The sequence below is a fragment of the Lynx rufus genome, unplaced genomic scaffold (genome assembly GCF_022079265.1).
Source record: "Lynx rufus isolate CCGP_SWC_20201006 ecotype Redwood Valley unplaced genomic scaffold, mLynRuf1.p SCAF_1, whole genome shotgun sequence".
NCBI lineage: Eukaryota > Metazoa > Chordata > Mammalia > Carnivora > Felidae > Lynx > Lynx rufus.
In genome coordinates this window covers 232,787,128-232,800,967 of record NW_025814823.1, presented here as the reverse complement: position 1 = coordinate 232,800,967, position 13,840 = coordinate 232,787,128, and the positions used below count along the sequence as shown (strand labels likewise).

The following is a 13,840-nucleotide window of genomic DNA, read 5'->3' as shown; positions in this document are numbered from 1 at the left end:
GGTCTGGTCTGCTCTGAGCATTCTACACTTGGGAAGCCATTTCATTAGCCACAGTCAAAATTCCTGCTTGCTTTGGTGAAAATGGCTGCTCGCTTACAATATTACAAATATTCAGTAATTCTCTCAAACGCTGGCGATGTGATGCGGGTTTTAACAAAAAACGCTGAGGATGCCACGCAGTTCCCGGGAGGTGTGACAAGGCAAATATACTCACAGCCTTGTTGCTAAGCTCCTCTGTTGTTAAAAACTCTGGCTCAGAAACCTAGGAAGGATGCTCTTTTGAGAAAATGGATTAGAAATGTCTTTCTGTAATGAACCGGTACTCTGTGCTTAATCAATACAGAAACAACTATGCACAGGCAAACCTCATTTTGGGCAATCAGAGGCAAAGAAGCCCGATTCTGTATTTTCAAGATGTCCATACCAAAACGTGTGGATGGTCATTAGAACCAGAAGCCCCTAAGACACAAGGCAGAGGAAGTACATTTTAAGGCTTGCTCAAGATATACTTTTGGAGGAAATATGGGATATTTTTTATAAATGTGTATCAAACTTGTTCTTAGTTTATATTACTATCATTGAAAACAAATATCAGCTATGGTTTTATATGCATCTGAGAATGAAAGGGTTAAAAAAATGTATGTTCAGAAAAGACAATGACATTCCTGTAGGGACACACTGCTATTCACTGTCTCTTTTTTACTTAGATGACATAAGAAATAAGAAAATTCACCGCCTGCTCTGAAATGAGAAAATAAGTGAATGACTCAGAGACAGCGTTGCCAGATTTTGCAAATAAAATAGAAGAATCCCTGTTAAATCCAAGTTTCAGATGAATTTGGATATTCAAATTTTAGCAATATTTTAGGGTAAGTATGTCCCAAATATTGCATGGGTCATACTTATCCGGAAAAGATTCATGGGGCATACTCACATTTTTAAAAATTCTGAAAAAATATCTGAAATTCATCTTTAACTGGGGATTTTGTATTTTATGTCACAATGCTAACATGACATCACAGGATGATCCCTGGTGGAATGCAGATCTTTCAAATGGGTCCTCAGTTTTTTCTTGATATTCTATCATATATCTTTTCTTCTTACAGCAGGGTTTTACAGAATTAATAAGAGTGAATATCATTTTGCTTGATTTTCTACATGTATGGGTGTTTGCTTTATGTAAATTGTAGACTTATTCACACAACATTTTTCACTAAAGCAGACTTTTTTTTTTTTCAAGAAACAATGAACAGGCTTATATTTAGTTGGTGAACTACAGTGAGCAGGATGGTTTGAGGTCAGGAAATAGTTAATGTCAGAACGTACAATTAGGTGTGGCTCTCGATGGCAACTGCCAAGCCTCCAGTCATGAAGGCTGGCAGATCCAAGATGCCCCTGCTGTTCAGAGGCTCCCGGAGGAGACAGGGACATTTGTGGCCAGTGTGCCACCAGTGGTCCTCACGTGGAGCCACTCCAGAGCCATTTCCCTCTGGCAATGAAGGAGGACGTTTATCACACCCCCATGAATTTATCCCATCCATGTCAGTCCAACATGGCGACTGCCTCCGTGGTTCATCAAGGCCACCCACCCTGGGTCTAAGGATCCTTCTCTAAAAGTGTCACTGACGGTGACTATGCTTTCTATGTCACATTCATGTTGGGAGAATGAGGTGGAATCATAAACACAAAAGTGCTGAGAAATGTTCCAGGTGCACGACATTACTACCACCGTCCTCATCACATCATGTTCTGAGAACCATCTGTGAACACCTATTTCCTTTCCAGAATTGGACAAATTTTGTGAAAGTAGATGCGAAAGACAGAAGTGATGAATAAGGAAGCGGAAATGAAGCTCTTTGGGAAGGCCAGGCTCACCCCCTTTCCTGCAGTGGAGACAGCTGAGCTCCAGGGGGAGCAAGTGAGTTGTCAGAGGAGAGTAGCCCACTGGGCAGCGGGGCCAGGCGGAGGGTGCATCTTGTGGTCTCTCTTAGAGCTTTCCCTTCCGCTATTAATATGGTATTAGAGGGATTAAAAGGGCAGAGCAATTTCAGAGACTATTAATGGATCCCCACAGGCTGAACTTTTTCGCAGAAAGATCCTTCTATAGACAGAAACACAGAGATGGTCTTTCTTTGTCTCTGTCCAGTTTGGGGATAATCACAGGAAAAGCTTATCTGCAGCTTACATTTTAGTGTCAGAAGATTCATGGAAGACGACTGAGCCTTCCTTGATATATTTTCTGATATTAAATAAATCCCCCCCCCAAACTCTTCTGGATGTATTAAGAAGGCAGTGTTATTTTGAGGGCTGAGTTCACAGGACCACCTCAGTATAGGACTCTTTCCCATCAGTTAGCCACAAAAGGCATTTGTGCACTTGTGGGATCACTGTCGTAGATTGCTAAGGGGAAAGTAATCAAGAGGAAAAGAGCCCCTTGCTCGCCTGTGACCTGAGAGATGGGGTCGCACGCGGGTCTGTGCAAGTTGGGTCGGTCCTGGGGGGTTGGCTGCTCACCGTCTGTAGAGCAGCCGCTGGTTCCGTCACTAGAACAGTATCGCATCTCGATTCTCTGTCTTCCCACTTCCAGCAGATTTGGGTCAGGCAGGCGGGCTTTGCACGTGTAGCGAAATCGCTGCTCATAGTGGCCCCCGTTGTCCGAGATGTTGACGGGCGTCCAGGGCGTCCAGGGTGTGGTCTTCTTCAGCTCGGGGCACGGGTTGATATTGCAAGGCTGGTACTCCTGGGAGAGAAAGGGTGCGGCAGGTGCTTATCGTAGGGCATAAACTGGGTCCAGGGCTTCCTTCCCTTACTGAGAGACAGGGCTCTCTAAAACGTCACACCCTGACACCCACCGGCTACTCTACAAAGTGGAAAACACATTTTTGTTAAATTGGACATTTAAGAGGATGATCAGTGTTCAGGTCAACCACAGAAGGAATCTGCACAGGGGCGCCTGGGTGGCTCAGTCGGTTAAGCGTCCCACTCTTGATCTCGGCTTAGGTCACAGTCTCAGATTGCCTAATGGAGCCCCACACCCGGCTCTGCGCTAACAGCACGGAGCCTTCTTGTGTTCTCTCTCTCTCTCTCTGCTCCTCCTCTGCTCATGTTCTCTCTCTCTCTCTCTCAAAATAAATAAACTAAAACAAGAGAAGGAATCTGCACAGTTTATCCTGTGTCAACAAGGAGAATGAGACAGTAAGTGTAACCGTACGTGAATAAGAATGGTGATCCCATAAAAACCATCTTCCGTCTTTCACCTGATAAATAACCAAAACTGCTGACTATTCCAATGTTAAGCTTAGCTTTTTTTTAAAAAAAAAAAAAGCTTGAAGTTCAAATGATGGAAGCAAAACTTCTCATTTTTGGACCACATAATGCTCAATGAGATTTAATGAGTATTTTAAGCTCTGGGATCACAGATTCTAAGCATAAGAGTAATGGAGTATTTATTTATCCAAATAAAATACACAATACGTAATAACTTGTTTGCAAAAATATGTTATTTATTTATTTACTTACTTATTGAGACAGAGCACAAGTGGCGGAGGGGCAGAGACAGAGGGGGACAGATGATCTTAAGCAGGCTCTGCAATGACAGCACAGAGCCCTACGTGGGGCTCCAACTCATGAACTGTGAGATCATGACCTGGGAAAAAGTTGGACGCTTAACCGACTGAGCCACCCAGGCGCCCCTGTAATAACTTCCACTGTGTAAGTTTCACAGCATTTCCCTCGTTGATACAGCCATGGTATTTCTGTTTCTCCTCCCTTCCCTCACTACCAGACATCTCTGTTGTAAGCACAGGCAGGGAGTCCCGGTCACTGAGTAGGGTACAGATGAAGGTCTGGCAAATGGGGCATGGGGTGGGGTGGTGGGGGGTGGAATTCAGGACTCCAATTATTAAAATTCTTAAAGATTTATTTGTCAAGAATTCTAAACATAAGAAGCGCCACATAGGAGGGGTACAGGGTTTGACCTTGGACACAGCACTACCTCAGTGTTCTTCCATTTCATGATAAAGCAAGTTTCATTTAACAATACTTAATGCACCCAGTTATGACCATACTTTAAAAATCATTTTTATCGGGGCGCCTGGGTGGCGCAGTCGGTTAAGCGTCCGACTTCAGCCAGGTCACGATCTCGCGGTCCGTGAGTTCGAGCCCCGCGTCAGGCTCTGGGCTGATGGCTCAGAGCCTGGAGCCTGTTTCCGATTCTGTGTCTCCCTCTCTCTCTGCCCCTCCCCCGTTCATGCTCTGTCTCTCTCTGTCAAAAATAAATAAACATTGAAAAAAAATTAAAAAAAAAATCATTTTTATCAATGTTAAACATATACATAAAATAAGTGTTAAATAGCCCTCGAAGCTTTCTTATGAAAAAGAGAACCACTCTATCTTTTTTTTTAATGTTTGTTTATTTTTGAGAGAGAGAGTAGGGGTGGGGCAGAGAGAGAGGGAGACACAGAATCCGAAGCAGGCTCCGGGCTCCGAAATGTCAGCACTGAGCCCGACGCAGGGTTCGAACTCATGAACCGAGAGATCGTGACCTGAGCCGAAGTCGGACACTTAACCAACTGAGCCACCCAGGTGCCCCTCCCCCATACCTTTTAGTTGAATATTTGCATATTTATCCCACAGATCTGACAACTAGAATATTCCAGGATTAGGCATTATCCATTCACTGTGCGCTACTGAAAAAAGAGGCTCTGGCCCTTTACTCCCTACCCCACCCTTGGGCCTGGAACATCCCTGTCTCCTGTTATCTGAACGCAGTTAGGCTGTAATTTTGGTTAGATCAAAATTCAGTGTCTTCACTTCCAACAAGGCGAATACCACCCACAACCGAGGGAGGTGGTACACTGACGGGTTGTTGCTTCTCATCCAGGTCCCTCACACACCAAGTGTGTTGGGGGCGGTTTTTTGGCTTCTAGGAATCTACCATTAATTCATCCCCCCTCCAATCAGGGATTCAGGCCCAGGAAGACCTGCCTTTGTTGCTCCAGGCTTTGAAAGAATACTCCTTTAATACGACATTAGAGAGTTTCCGACAGGAGAGAGACTGGCCACATGTGTCCACAAGGCCAGCTCGCTCTGGAAGCCTATTAAAACACCTATTTCGTCATGACTCGAATTGTTCTCACTGCTTTTCTTTACTCATAACCCATTTTTAAAAGAAGTTTAGAAGTGATACTCGGGAGTTCTTCATGTCTGTGACATCATAGGCCTTCAGCAGAGAATCTGGAAAGTGCTTCTCTGATTTAATACCTTCTGGCCATCCCCCCGCCCCGCCCCCCCAATGCTGGTCCTTCTCATCTCCACACCAACACACCAGAAGATGGATGACTTCATTTCCCTTTGTTTATAGCATCTTTTATTATGGTATTATTTAGATGCTGCTCCAAAATGAAGAAATAGCCCCAACGAATGCCATCAACCCAGTCATGTGAGAGACTAGACGGGACATGCGTGAGCCCTCTCGTTTTCTCTCGAAATGGAGGCCATAGGAGAGGAATACAATAAACCCTTGTCTGGGGTCTTCCAGGCTGACAGTGTGACAGCATTGCCACCCCCAAATTGCAAATGCCACACGCCACCGTCGTCCCCTTCATCACTCTGTGCCAGCCTGGCTGGGCAAGTGTCCGGGGCTCCTTGCTGAAACGGACTCAGCACATATGTGGTTTATGGACCCCTGCTTAAAAAATGCAGGTCTTTAACCCTTAGTAAGTTCGACGTCACCTATAAAACAGTAAGATCCCACATCTTAATAAATATACAGGATGCTCCCAATAACTCTTAGCTTCTGTACACTAGATATTTCACATTTCCTATGGAGGTGAAGTTTCCTTTTTGAAAGATGTGACTAGCAAATATATTCAAAACCTGGGCCAAGTAGCTAAGTTGGTCTCTGTGTGCTGGTGATATATTGAGCGGGGCAGGGGGTCACGTGCCCCAGGGGTGGCCCCAGCTCCAGAATAAAGATCAACTCGAGCTTCTTAGACCTGATCTCTGATAACCAAGTTTGTTCTTCTGTTCGTTGTCTCTTCATCGTACACAGTCTACCATGAGACTCAGAACTTCTCTTTCCACCTGCTTTTTGAGGTTTGATTATGATGCACTCATTTAACATATAGAATTACGACGTGCCAAGAAATAGTATGACCAATCAGTTTTATATTAATGGCCAAAATTATAAAGTGATTGGATTCAAGGGGGAGTAGTTCTATGGTTCAGCTGAATATGCACACTATGATTGGCTGAGGAACCCCAACAGTAACTACCCAACCCTGAACGGGATGTGAACAGCCTTACATTTGATGCTAAAAATAGAAATTGTTTTCCAAGACGTTTCAGGGAGCTAATGACTATCACTTGCCACATAGGATTCTTGATATTCTGGTGGAAATCATCAGGTAAGAATGGTTACTAAAATCAATCCCGCTTCTGGGTATATATCTGAAGAAACTGAAATCAGGATCTTAGAGTGATGTCTACACTCCCATGTTTATTGCAGCATTACTCAAAGTAGCCAAGATATGGAGACAAAATAAGTGCGCAGCAAAGATGGATGGATACGTAAGATGTGGTATGCTGGGTGAATAGAATATGTACTATACAATACAATGGATAATACACAATATATACTGTAACATATACTATTATTCAGACATAAAACGGAAGGGACTGTCCCCATATAGCCAGGCTTTTATGCTTCATGTTAGATTATTTGGGTCTTATGAGGCTCTCAAGGCTTATGGCCAGTGATAAAAGTTATCACTGGATAGACTTCATTCTAGAACATTCTATGGCCTTCATTAAGAACAAAGGAGGAACACAATTACTAGGTTGTCAGCCATCCTATATTTAAATCTAATTCTTCTATAGACATACAAAGGCAGTGTCATGATATTCCAGGCAACATGTGAAGGAACACAGATCCGAAGCTTGAAGGTCTTCCCCATGTTCTCCCATGACAAACCTTTCATGTGTATGTCACAAGGTGGTCATGAGGGTCAACTGAAACCGTTACGCAAATGCCCTGTAAACCATGGGAAGCTATACGAATGTAAGATATTGTTATTACTCTATGGGGAAGCCAAAGTCTAACATGGATATTCTGTCCCATTTCACTTTTCTTGACTCCAAGCCACTGAGAAAGTCCTCAAGCAAAGAACTGATCCAAAACCTGAGTGTTGCTTTCTCTTCATCTCACCAAATGGTTTGGCCCAATATTACCACTTAGAATGGAGATCTCTTATTTGGTCCCTGAAAACTCCCTGCAATAAGGCTAAAGAAAGAGTAAATGATATTTTCTGTACAAAGAGAAGAAAGAGCAAAGGGGAATATTCAGAGGGGACTCTCTCTTGCCACGGTTTAGCTTAGGCCCTCAGAAAATATTTGTTGATGTAGCTCCTTCAATTCCACTACCGTTGGCTAGTGTTCACAGCGATACCATAAACTTTAAGGGCGGTGATGTCAGCAAAGCCTCATCGAATAACAGCAAGTATGTTTGGGGAGAAGGTTGCTCTACCCAGCACCTAGCTTTCGGCACTTCTGAGAGAAGAAGCCAGAGAGAGCAAGCTGGACCGCAGAACAAGCTGGACCACAGAAGCAAATGGTCGGTCGTGACTGAATCGATATTTTGAAGCCTTGTGGAGAAAGAAACAGTGGAGAAGGAGTCAAAACTCCTGTGCAACAATGATCTTCTGAAAACAAAATCCACCATTTTCTTTTTTCTTTTTTAATGTTTGTTTATTTTTGAGACAGAGAGAGACAGAGCACGAACGGGGGAGAGTTAGAGAGAGAGGGAGACACAGAATCCAAAGCAGGCTCCAGGCTCTGAACTGTCGGCACAGAGCCCGATGCAGGGTTTGAACTCATGGAATGTGAGATCATGACCTGAGCTGAAGTCAGACGCTTAACCGACTGAGCCACCCAGGCGCCCCAAAATCCACCATTTTCAACAACTTGGATGGACCTTGAAGACATTACACTAAGTGAAATGAGTTGTACAGAGAAAGACAAATTCTGCATGATATCACTTCTATGTTGAATCTAAAAAGTACAGACTCAGGGTGCCTGGATGACTCAGACAGTTAAGTGTCTGACTCTTGATTTCGGCTCAGGTCAGGATCTCACAGTTTCGTGGGTTGGAGCCCCACATTGGGCTCTGCACTGACCCTGCAGAGTCTGCTTGGGATTCTCTCTCTCTCTCTCTCTCTCTGTCTCTGCCCCTCCCCTGTTCATGCTCTCTCTGTCTCTCTCAAAATAAATACATTATTTTTAAAAATTATTAAAAAAATACAAAAATACAAAAGAGCAACATAGATATTGTGGTGATTGGAGAGATGGGTAAAATGGGGAGATACGAAAGGGTGCCAACTTCCGGTTATGAGGTTAACAAGTCTGGAGATCTCATGGATAACATGGCGATTATAGCTACTCACACTGTATCACATAACTGAAGTGGCTAAGAAAGTAGATCTTAGGGGCGCCTGGGTGGCGCAGTCGGTTAAGCGTCCGACTTCAGCCAGGTCACGATCTCGCGGTCCGCGAGTTCGAGCCCCGCGTCAGGCTCTGGGCTGATGGCTCGGAGCCTGGAGCCTGTTTCCGATTCTGTGTCTCCCTCTCTCTCTGCCCCTCCCCCGTTCATGCTCTGTCTCTCTCTGTCCCAAAAATAAATAAAAACGTTGAAAAAAAAATTTAAAAAAAGAAAGTAGATCTTAGATGTTCTCACCTCAAGACAGAAGTGGTAGCTATGTGATGGGATGGAGGCGGTAGTTTAATAGTATTATTTTTCAATATAAACGTATCACATCAACATGAGGTGCCCATTAAACTTATACAAAGTTATGTTCGTTACTTCCGGAAAAAAAAAATAAAGCTGGAAAAACATGAAAATCAATAAAGGAAACGGTTGATGCAAGGAAAAAACATAAATAAATGGTCAAGCACAACTAAGAAAAATAAATCAAGAATGCTTACTAAAGCAATATTACACAATTCTCTAGATATGTTCCCCCACGCGCTCTCTATCCCAGTCAACACTGAAAGAACCATTCACTTAATGTCTAGGAGGCACCTACAGAAATGGGCCCTCCCACCTGAATCGGCTTTTTGGTCATTCAGGCCACCGTCACCTCAGCCTTGGTTCAAAGAATCAAAGCATGAATGTCATGGAAGTTTGTCTATTTCTATGCCTGCTTCCACCAACACACGGGAAGTTTGTCGTGTTTACTTTATATTACCGATCTTACTTACTTATTTATTTTTTGGTGAGTGGATACATCATATTGATCAATTCACAAATAAGTCCATTCTGAGGGACTCTGCATAAGTTTGGGGAACACCTTTCGGTGGTTAAGAGGGGCTCTGTGTATTGCTGTTCATTTTTCCTTTGAAAAACACTACAATATCTATATTCCATAGGTTGAAGGCAAAATAAATGGTGACAATTCAAGCAAAATTTTGATAGCATATGCTCAGCCCAAAGGAAGAAAATTACCCTTAAAGTCATTTTATGAATAGCTGAAGAGATGAACTAAATGTATTCTCATCTGGAATACGCACGGTTTTCGTATGCATTTATCAAGTTCTCTTCCAGCAACGAAGGGTGTCTTGCTGAGACAGAAAGCCATTCTGCACAAAACAAATAAGGAAGAAATGCAGTCTGGCCTGCAAAGGGCCAAAGCACTCAAGCTTGTGCACAGCAGGAGGTCTGTGATCCCCAACCCCTGGGGCAAAGAGAACATAGATTGACTGGAAGTCCTGGAAATGAGCTCTATGGGACCCAGTAAGGAAGAGAAGTAAAAACGAGATGATGGAGTCAAAAGTCTGTGGCCACAGGATGACTTCTGCTTTTAACCAAGATGGAGTAACAGAAGTGGGATTAACCTTCTCACCAAAAAATAACTGAAAAATGTATGAAACAACAGTGCTTAAAACACTGGACACCAGGTAGTGAAGGACAGTGATTGCCAAGTGATGGGAAACATGAGGGAAGCCCCCCTACTGGCCTAGCCTACAACCTTGATGAGGTCTCCAGGCCGTGGTGGAGGAAGGAGAAGCCCAGGCACACAGATGAGGGATTGAGGAGACAAAGCTGAGAGCTGGAGGAAGCCAAAAGGCTGGGGTTCTCAGAAGGAGAGAGATGCACAATGAAAACTCCAGTATTATGCAGAGGTCCCACCTCAAGTACTCAGGTGGGTACAAATCAGTGAACGCATGTGAGGAAACCACACGGGTGGGGAAAGACCCACCTGCAAGGATCAAAGGGAACAGAGTACATCACTCACACAGGGCCAGACATAGTGTTCGCTCCTTGGAGCAAGAGTGGACAACCTTACGATTCCCTGGGCATCCGTTAGAGTAGCAAGCAGGGTCTTGCCTCCACAGTGGGAAAAATCACCCCAAACTCTGTTCTGATCTCAACAAACGAAGCCAAGAAAAAGCCAAATGATCATATTGGTTTCAAGTAACTTGATCATGTCCTAGAGGAGAGCATAATTTCAGGAACACAGAAGTGTCCCATACACAACAAGGAAAAAAAAATCACAATGCCTTGCACCTAATTTATAATGATCAGATACACAAGGAAGCTGCTGAAAAACACAAGCTATTATGAGGCGAAAGATCGGTCAATGGACACTGGCACAGAAATGACACAGATGACAGAATTTGTAGTCAAGAACATTAAAACAGTTATGATAACTGTATTTCATGTGTTCAAGAAGCTAGAAGCAAGACTGAACATGTGAAGCAGGGACACGGAAGATAAAAAGAAGAAATAAACTCAACTACACACACCATTTCCAGGAACATGAAAAGGAGGGATCACATCTCAAGTCATTCTCAGGTTGACTTTAATCTGATTATCAGAACCAGACAAAGACATTACAAGAAATGAAAACTACATGTGAATATGTCACATGAACTTAGACGCAAAAATTCTTGATGATATTTTAATAATAAAAACTCCAAACTGCATAAAAAGGTTATTTCTCAGGATTAAGTGGTAATGATGTCAGGCATGCAAGGTTGCATTAACATTTGACATGTGATCACTATAATTCACCATTTATTAACAGTCTAGAAAGTAAACCTATAAGATCATGTCAAAAGACGCAAATATATCACTTAATAAGATCCAACATTCATGCCATATAGGAACTCTCCAACAACTATGAAAGTAAATAAATTTCCCACATCTGATAAAGGACATGTATTAAAAATATACAAAAGTGACATCTTACTTAATGGTTAAAGCCTGCATGCTTTCTTACTAAGATCAGAAACAAGGCAAGGGTATTTGCCCCTACCACTTCTAGTCAATCTTATACTGACAATTCTATTTGGTACAGCTAGGAAACAAAAAGAATTACACTTCATCTATAACGGAAAGAAAGAAGTAACTATCTCTTTGTACACAAACATTGTGATTGTGTATGTAAAAAATACTGCAGAATCTACCATGAAGCTACTAGAAGTAACATTAATTTATCAAGGCTTCAGAATACAGGATCAATATAAAATATTAATTTCATTCCTATGTACTAGCAATGGGCAATCAGAAATTAAAAGAACGCCATTTACAGGTGCACTGGGTGGTTCGGTTGGTTAAACGTCAGACTTCGACTCAGGTCATGATCTTACGGTTCATGGGTTCCAGCCCCACGTCAGGCTCTGTGCTGACAGCTCAGAGCCTGGAACCTGCTTCAGATTCTGTGTCTCCTTTTCTCTCTGCTCCTCCCCCACTCATTCTCTCTCTCTCTCTCTCTCTCTCTCAAAAATAAACATTAAAGAAATTTTAAAAAAAGAATGCCATTTACAGTAGCATCAAAAACATGAAACACTTAGAATACAGCTCACAAATTATGTCCATGACTTGTACACTAAAGGAAACCAAATCCCCTAAATGATGTACTGAATCAATGCAATCTTAATCACAATTCTAGAAGGCTTTTGGGGCGGGGGGAGGTAAAAATTGACAAGCTGGTTCTAAAATTCATACAGAAATAAAAAGTATCTAGAATACTGAAAACACTTGGTGAAGGAAGAACAAAGCTTGACTTGAAGCCTCATAGAACTACAATAATCAACATGCCATGGTGTAAGGATCAAGATAGAACACTAAGCAAAGGAATTCGGCACTGGAAAGTCCAGAAGTAGACTTGCATGTGTGTAAATTATTCAGTTTTGATAAGGGAGCAAAAGCAATTAAACCTCCATATGTGAAAAGAAGACCTTTAACCAATAACTTGCTGTCCCTTTGATAATAAACTCCAATGGCTCATAGACCAATCATCTAAGACCATGAAACTTCTACAAGAAAACCTAGAAGAATCCCTCTGTGGGCTTCGGTTAAGCAAAGATTTCCTAGCTACAATGCCAAAAACACCACTCCTGTAAGAAAAACAATGACAATTTGAATCATTCAAAATCAAGAACTTCTGTTCTGGAAGAGACACCGTGAAGAGAAAGAGACACGAGCCACACACCGAGAGAGAATATTTGCAAATCAAATCAAAGATTCATACCCATTACATATTTAAAAAATGAAAATTCAACATTAAAAAAAGTTAATATAAAAATTGCCAAGTGATAGAAATAGACATTTCACAAGATTAGATAGAGAGATGACCAAAAGAGCATATATAAAGATGCTCGACACCATTTGTTGGAAAAAAGGAAAATTAAAACCCTAAGGAAACCACCACACACCATTAGAATGGCTAAATTAATCACAAACCCCAAACCTGACATCAACGCTGGTGAGCTCACAGAGCACCAGGACCCCCTCTCTTACCCCGCTGCTAGAAACGTAAAATGGCACCATCCCTTTGAAATCATCTGACGCCTTCCTAAAAAATTAAACATACACTTACCATGTGACCTTGCCATCTTCTTCCCAGACATTTACCCAAGAGAAAAGAAAGTAGATGTCCACACAAATGCTGGTACACAAATATTCTTAAAAGCCTTCTTGGTGATAGCCCAAAAGAGAAACAACCCACATGTCTGTCAGCAGGTGACTATCAAAACAGATCGTCTTCTATCCAGACAACGGACTGCTCCTCAGCAGTAAGAAGAAACGAACTGTTGACGCATATGGCATAGAGGGATCTGAAAATAGTGCCCAGTGACAGAAGCCAGCAGGATGAGTGACACTGTATAATTCCATTCACGTAAAATGATGGAAAATGAAAACTGTGAAGTCAGAAAGACCAGTGGTTACCTGGGATGAGCGACGTGTAGGAAGGCAGGGCTGCAGAAAGGGAAGGAGGAAACTTGGAGGTTGACAGACATGTTCATTATCTTGCCAGTGTCAATGGTTTCACGGATGTGCACAGTTACCAAAACTTGTCAAATTTTATATTCAAACGTGCAGTGTATCATATGCCAACCGTGCCTCAAGAAAACAATTAAAAATGATACGTCCACGGAAAAACAAATCTCTTTCTAATAAATGGTGGTTACCTTGCCGGTTAGAAGAGATACTCAAAACCCACTGTGCTTACACATACTTGCACACATTAAAATTACAGCTCTATTTTTTTCATAACATTCATGCTGGAGCACTGGCGACTGAAATGCTTTATAAATGCAGAATGTGCACTATTCAGCCCCAGTTGCCCATCATATATGCCTGCGAAATGCTACTTTCTATCCATAGCCAATGTGGCCACTACCTGTTAAAGCCTATATATGCACATGTATCAACTGCATGCTATTATCACCTTATTTTCCTTATAATAAGTTTCTTTAACTGCAGTGCATTTTCATGCTGGTATGGGCTTTTGAACACGAAGGAGTTCAAGTCATCTTCCATGGCATTTAGAGAAGTTTT

At 42.3% G+C, this 13,840-nt stretch overlaps 1 protein-coding gene across 1 annotated transcript in view; it reads right to left on the bottom strand.

Annotated features, from left to right (window-relative positions):
* Positions 1-13,840, bottom strand: part of SEMA5A (semaphorin 5A) — a 305,585-nt gene that overhangs the window by 18,878 nt on the left and 272,867 nt on the right. Inside the window, exon 15 of the mRNA XM_047074421.1 lies at positions 2,515-2,740. Coding sequence (XP_046930377.1) covers positions 2,515-2,740 — 226 coding nt within the window. The remainder of the gene's footprint in view (positions 1-2,514; positions 2,741-13,840) is intronic.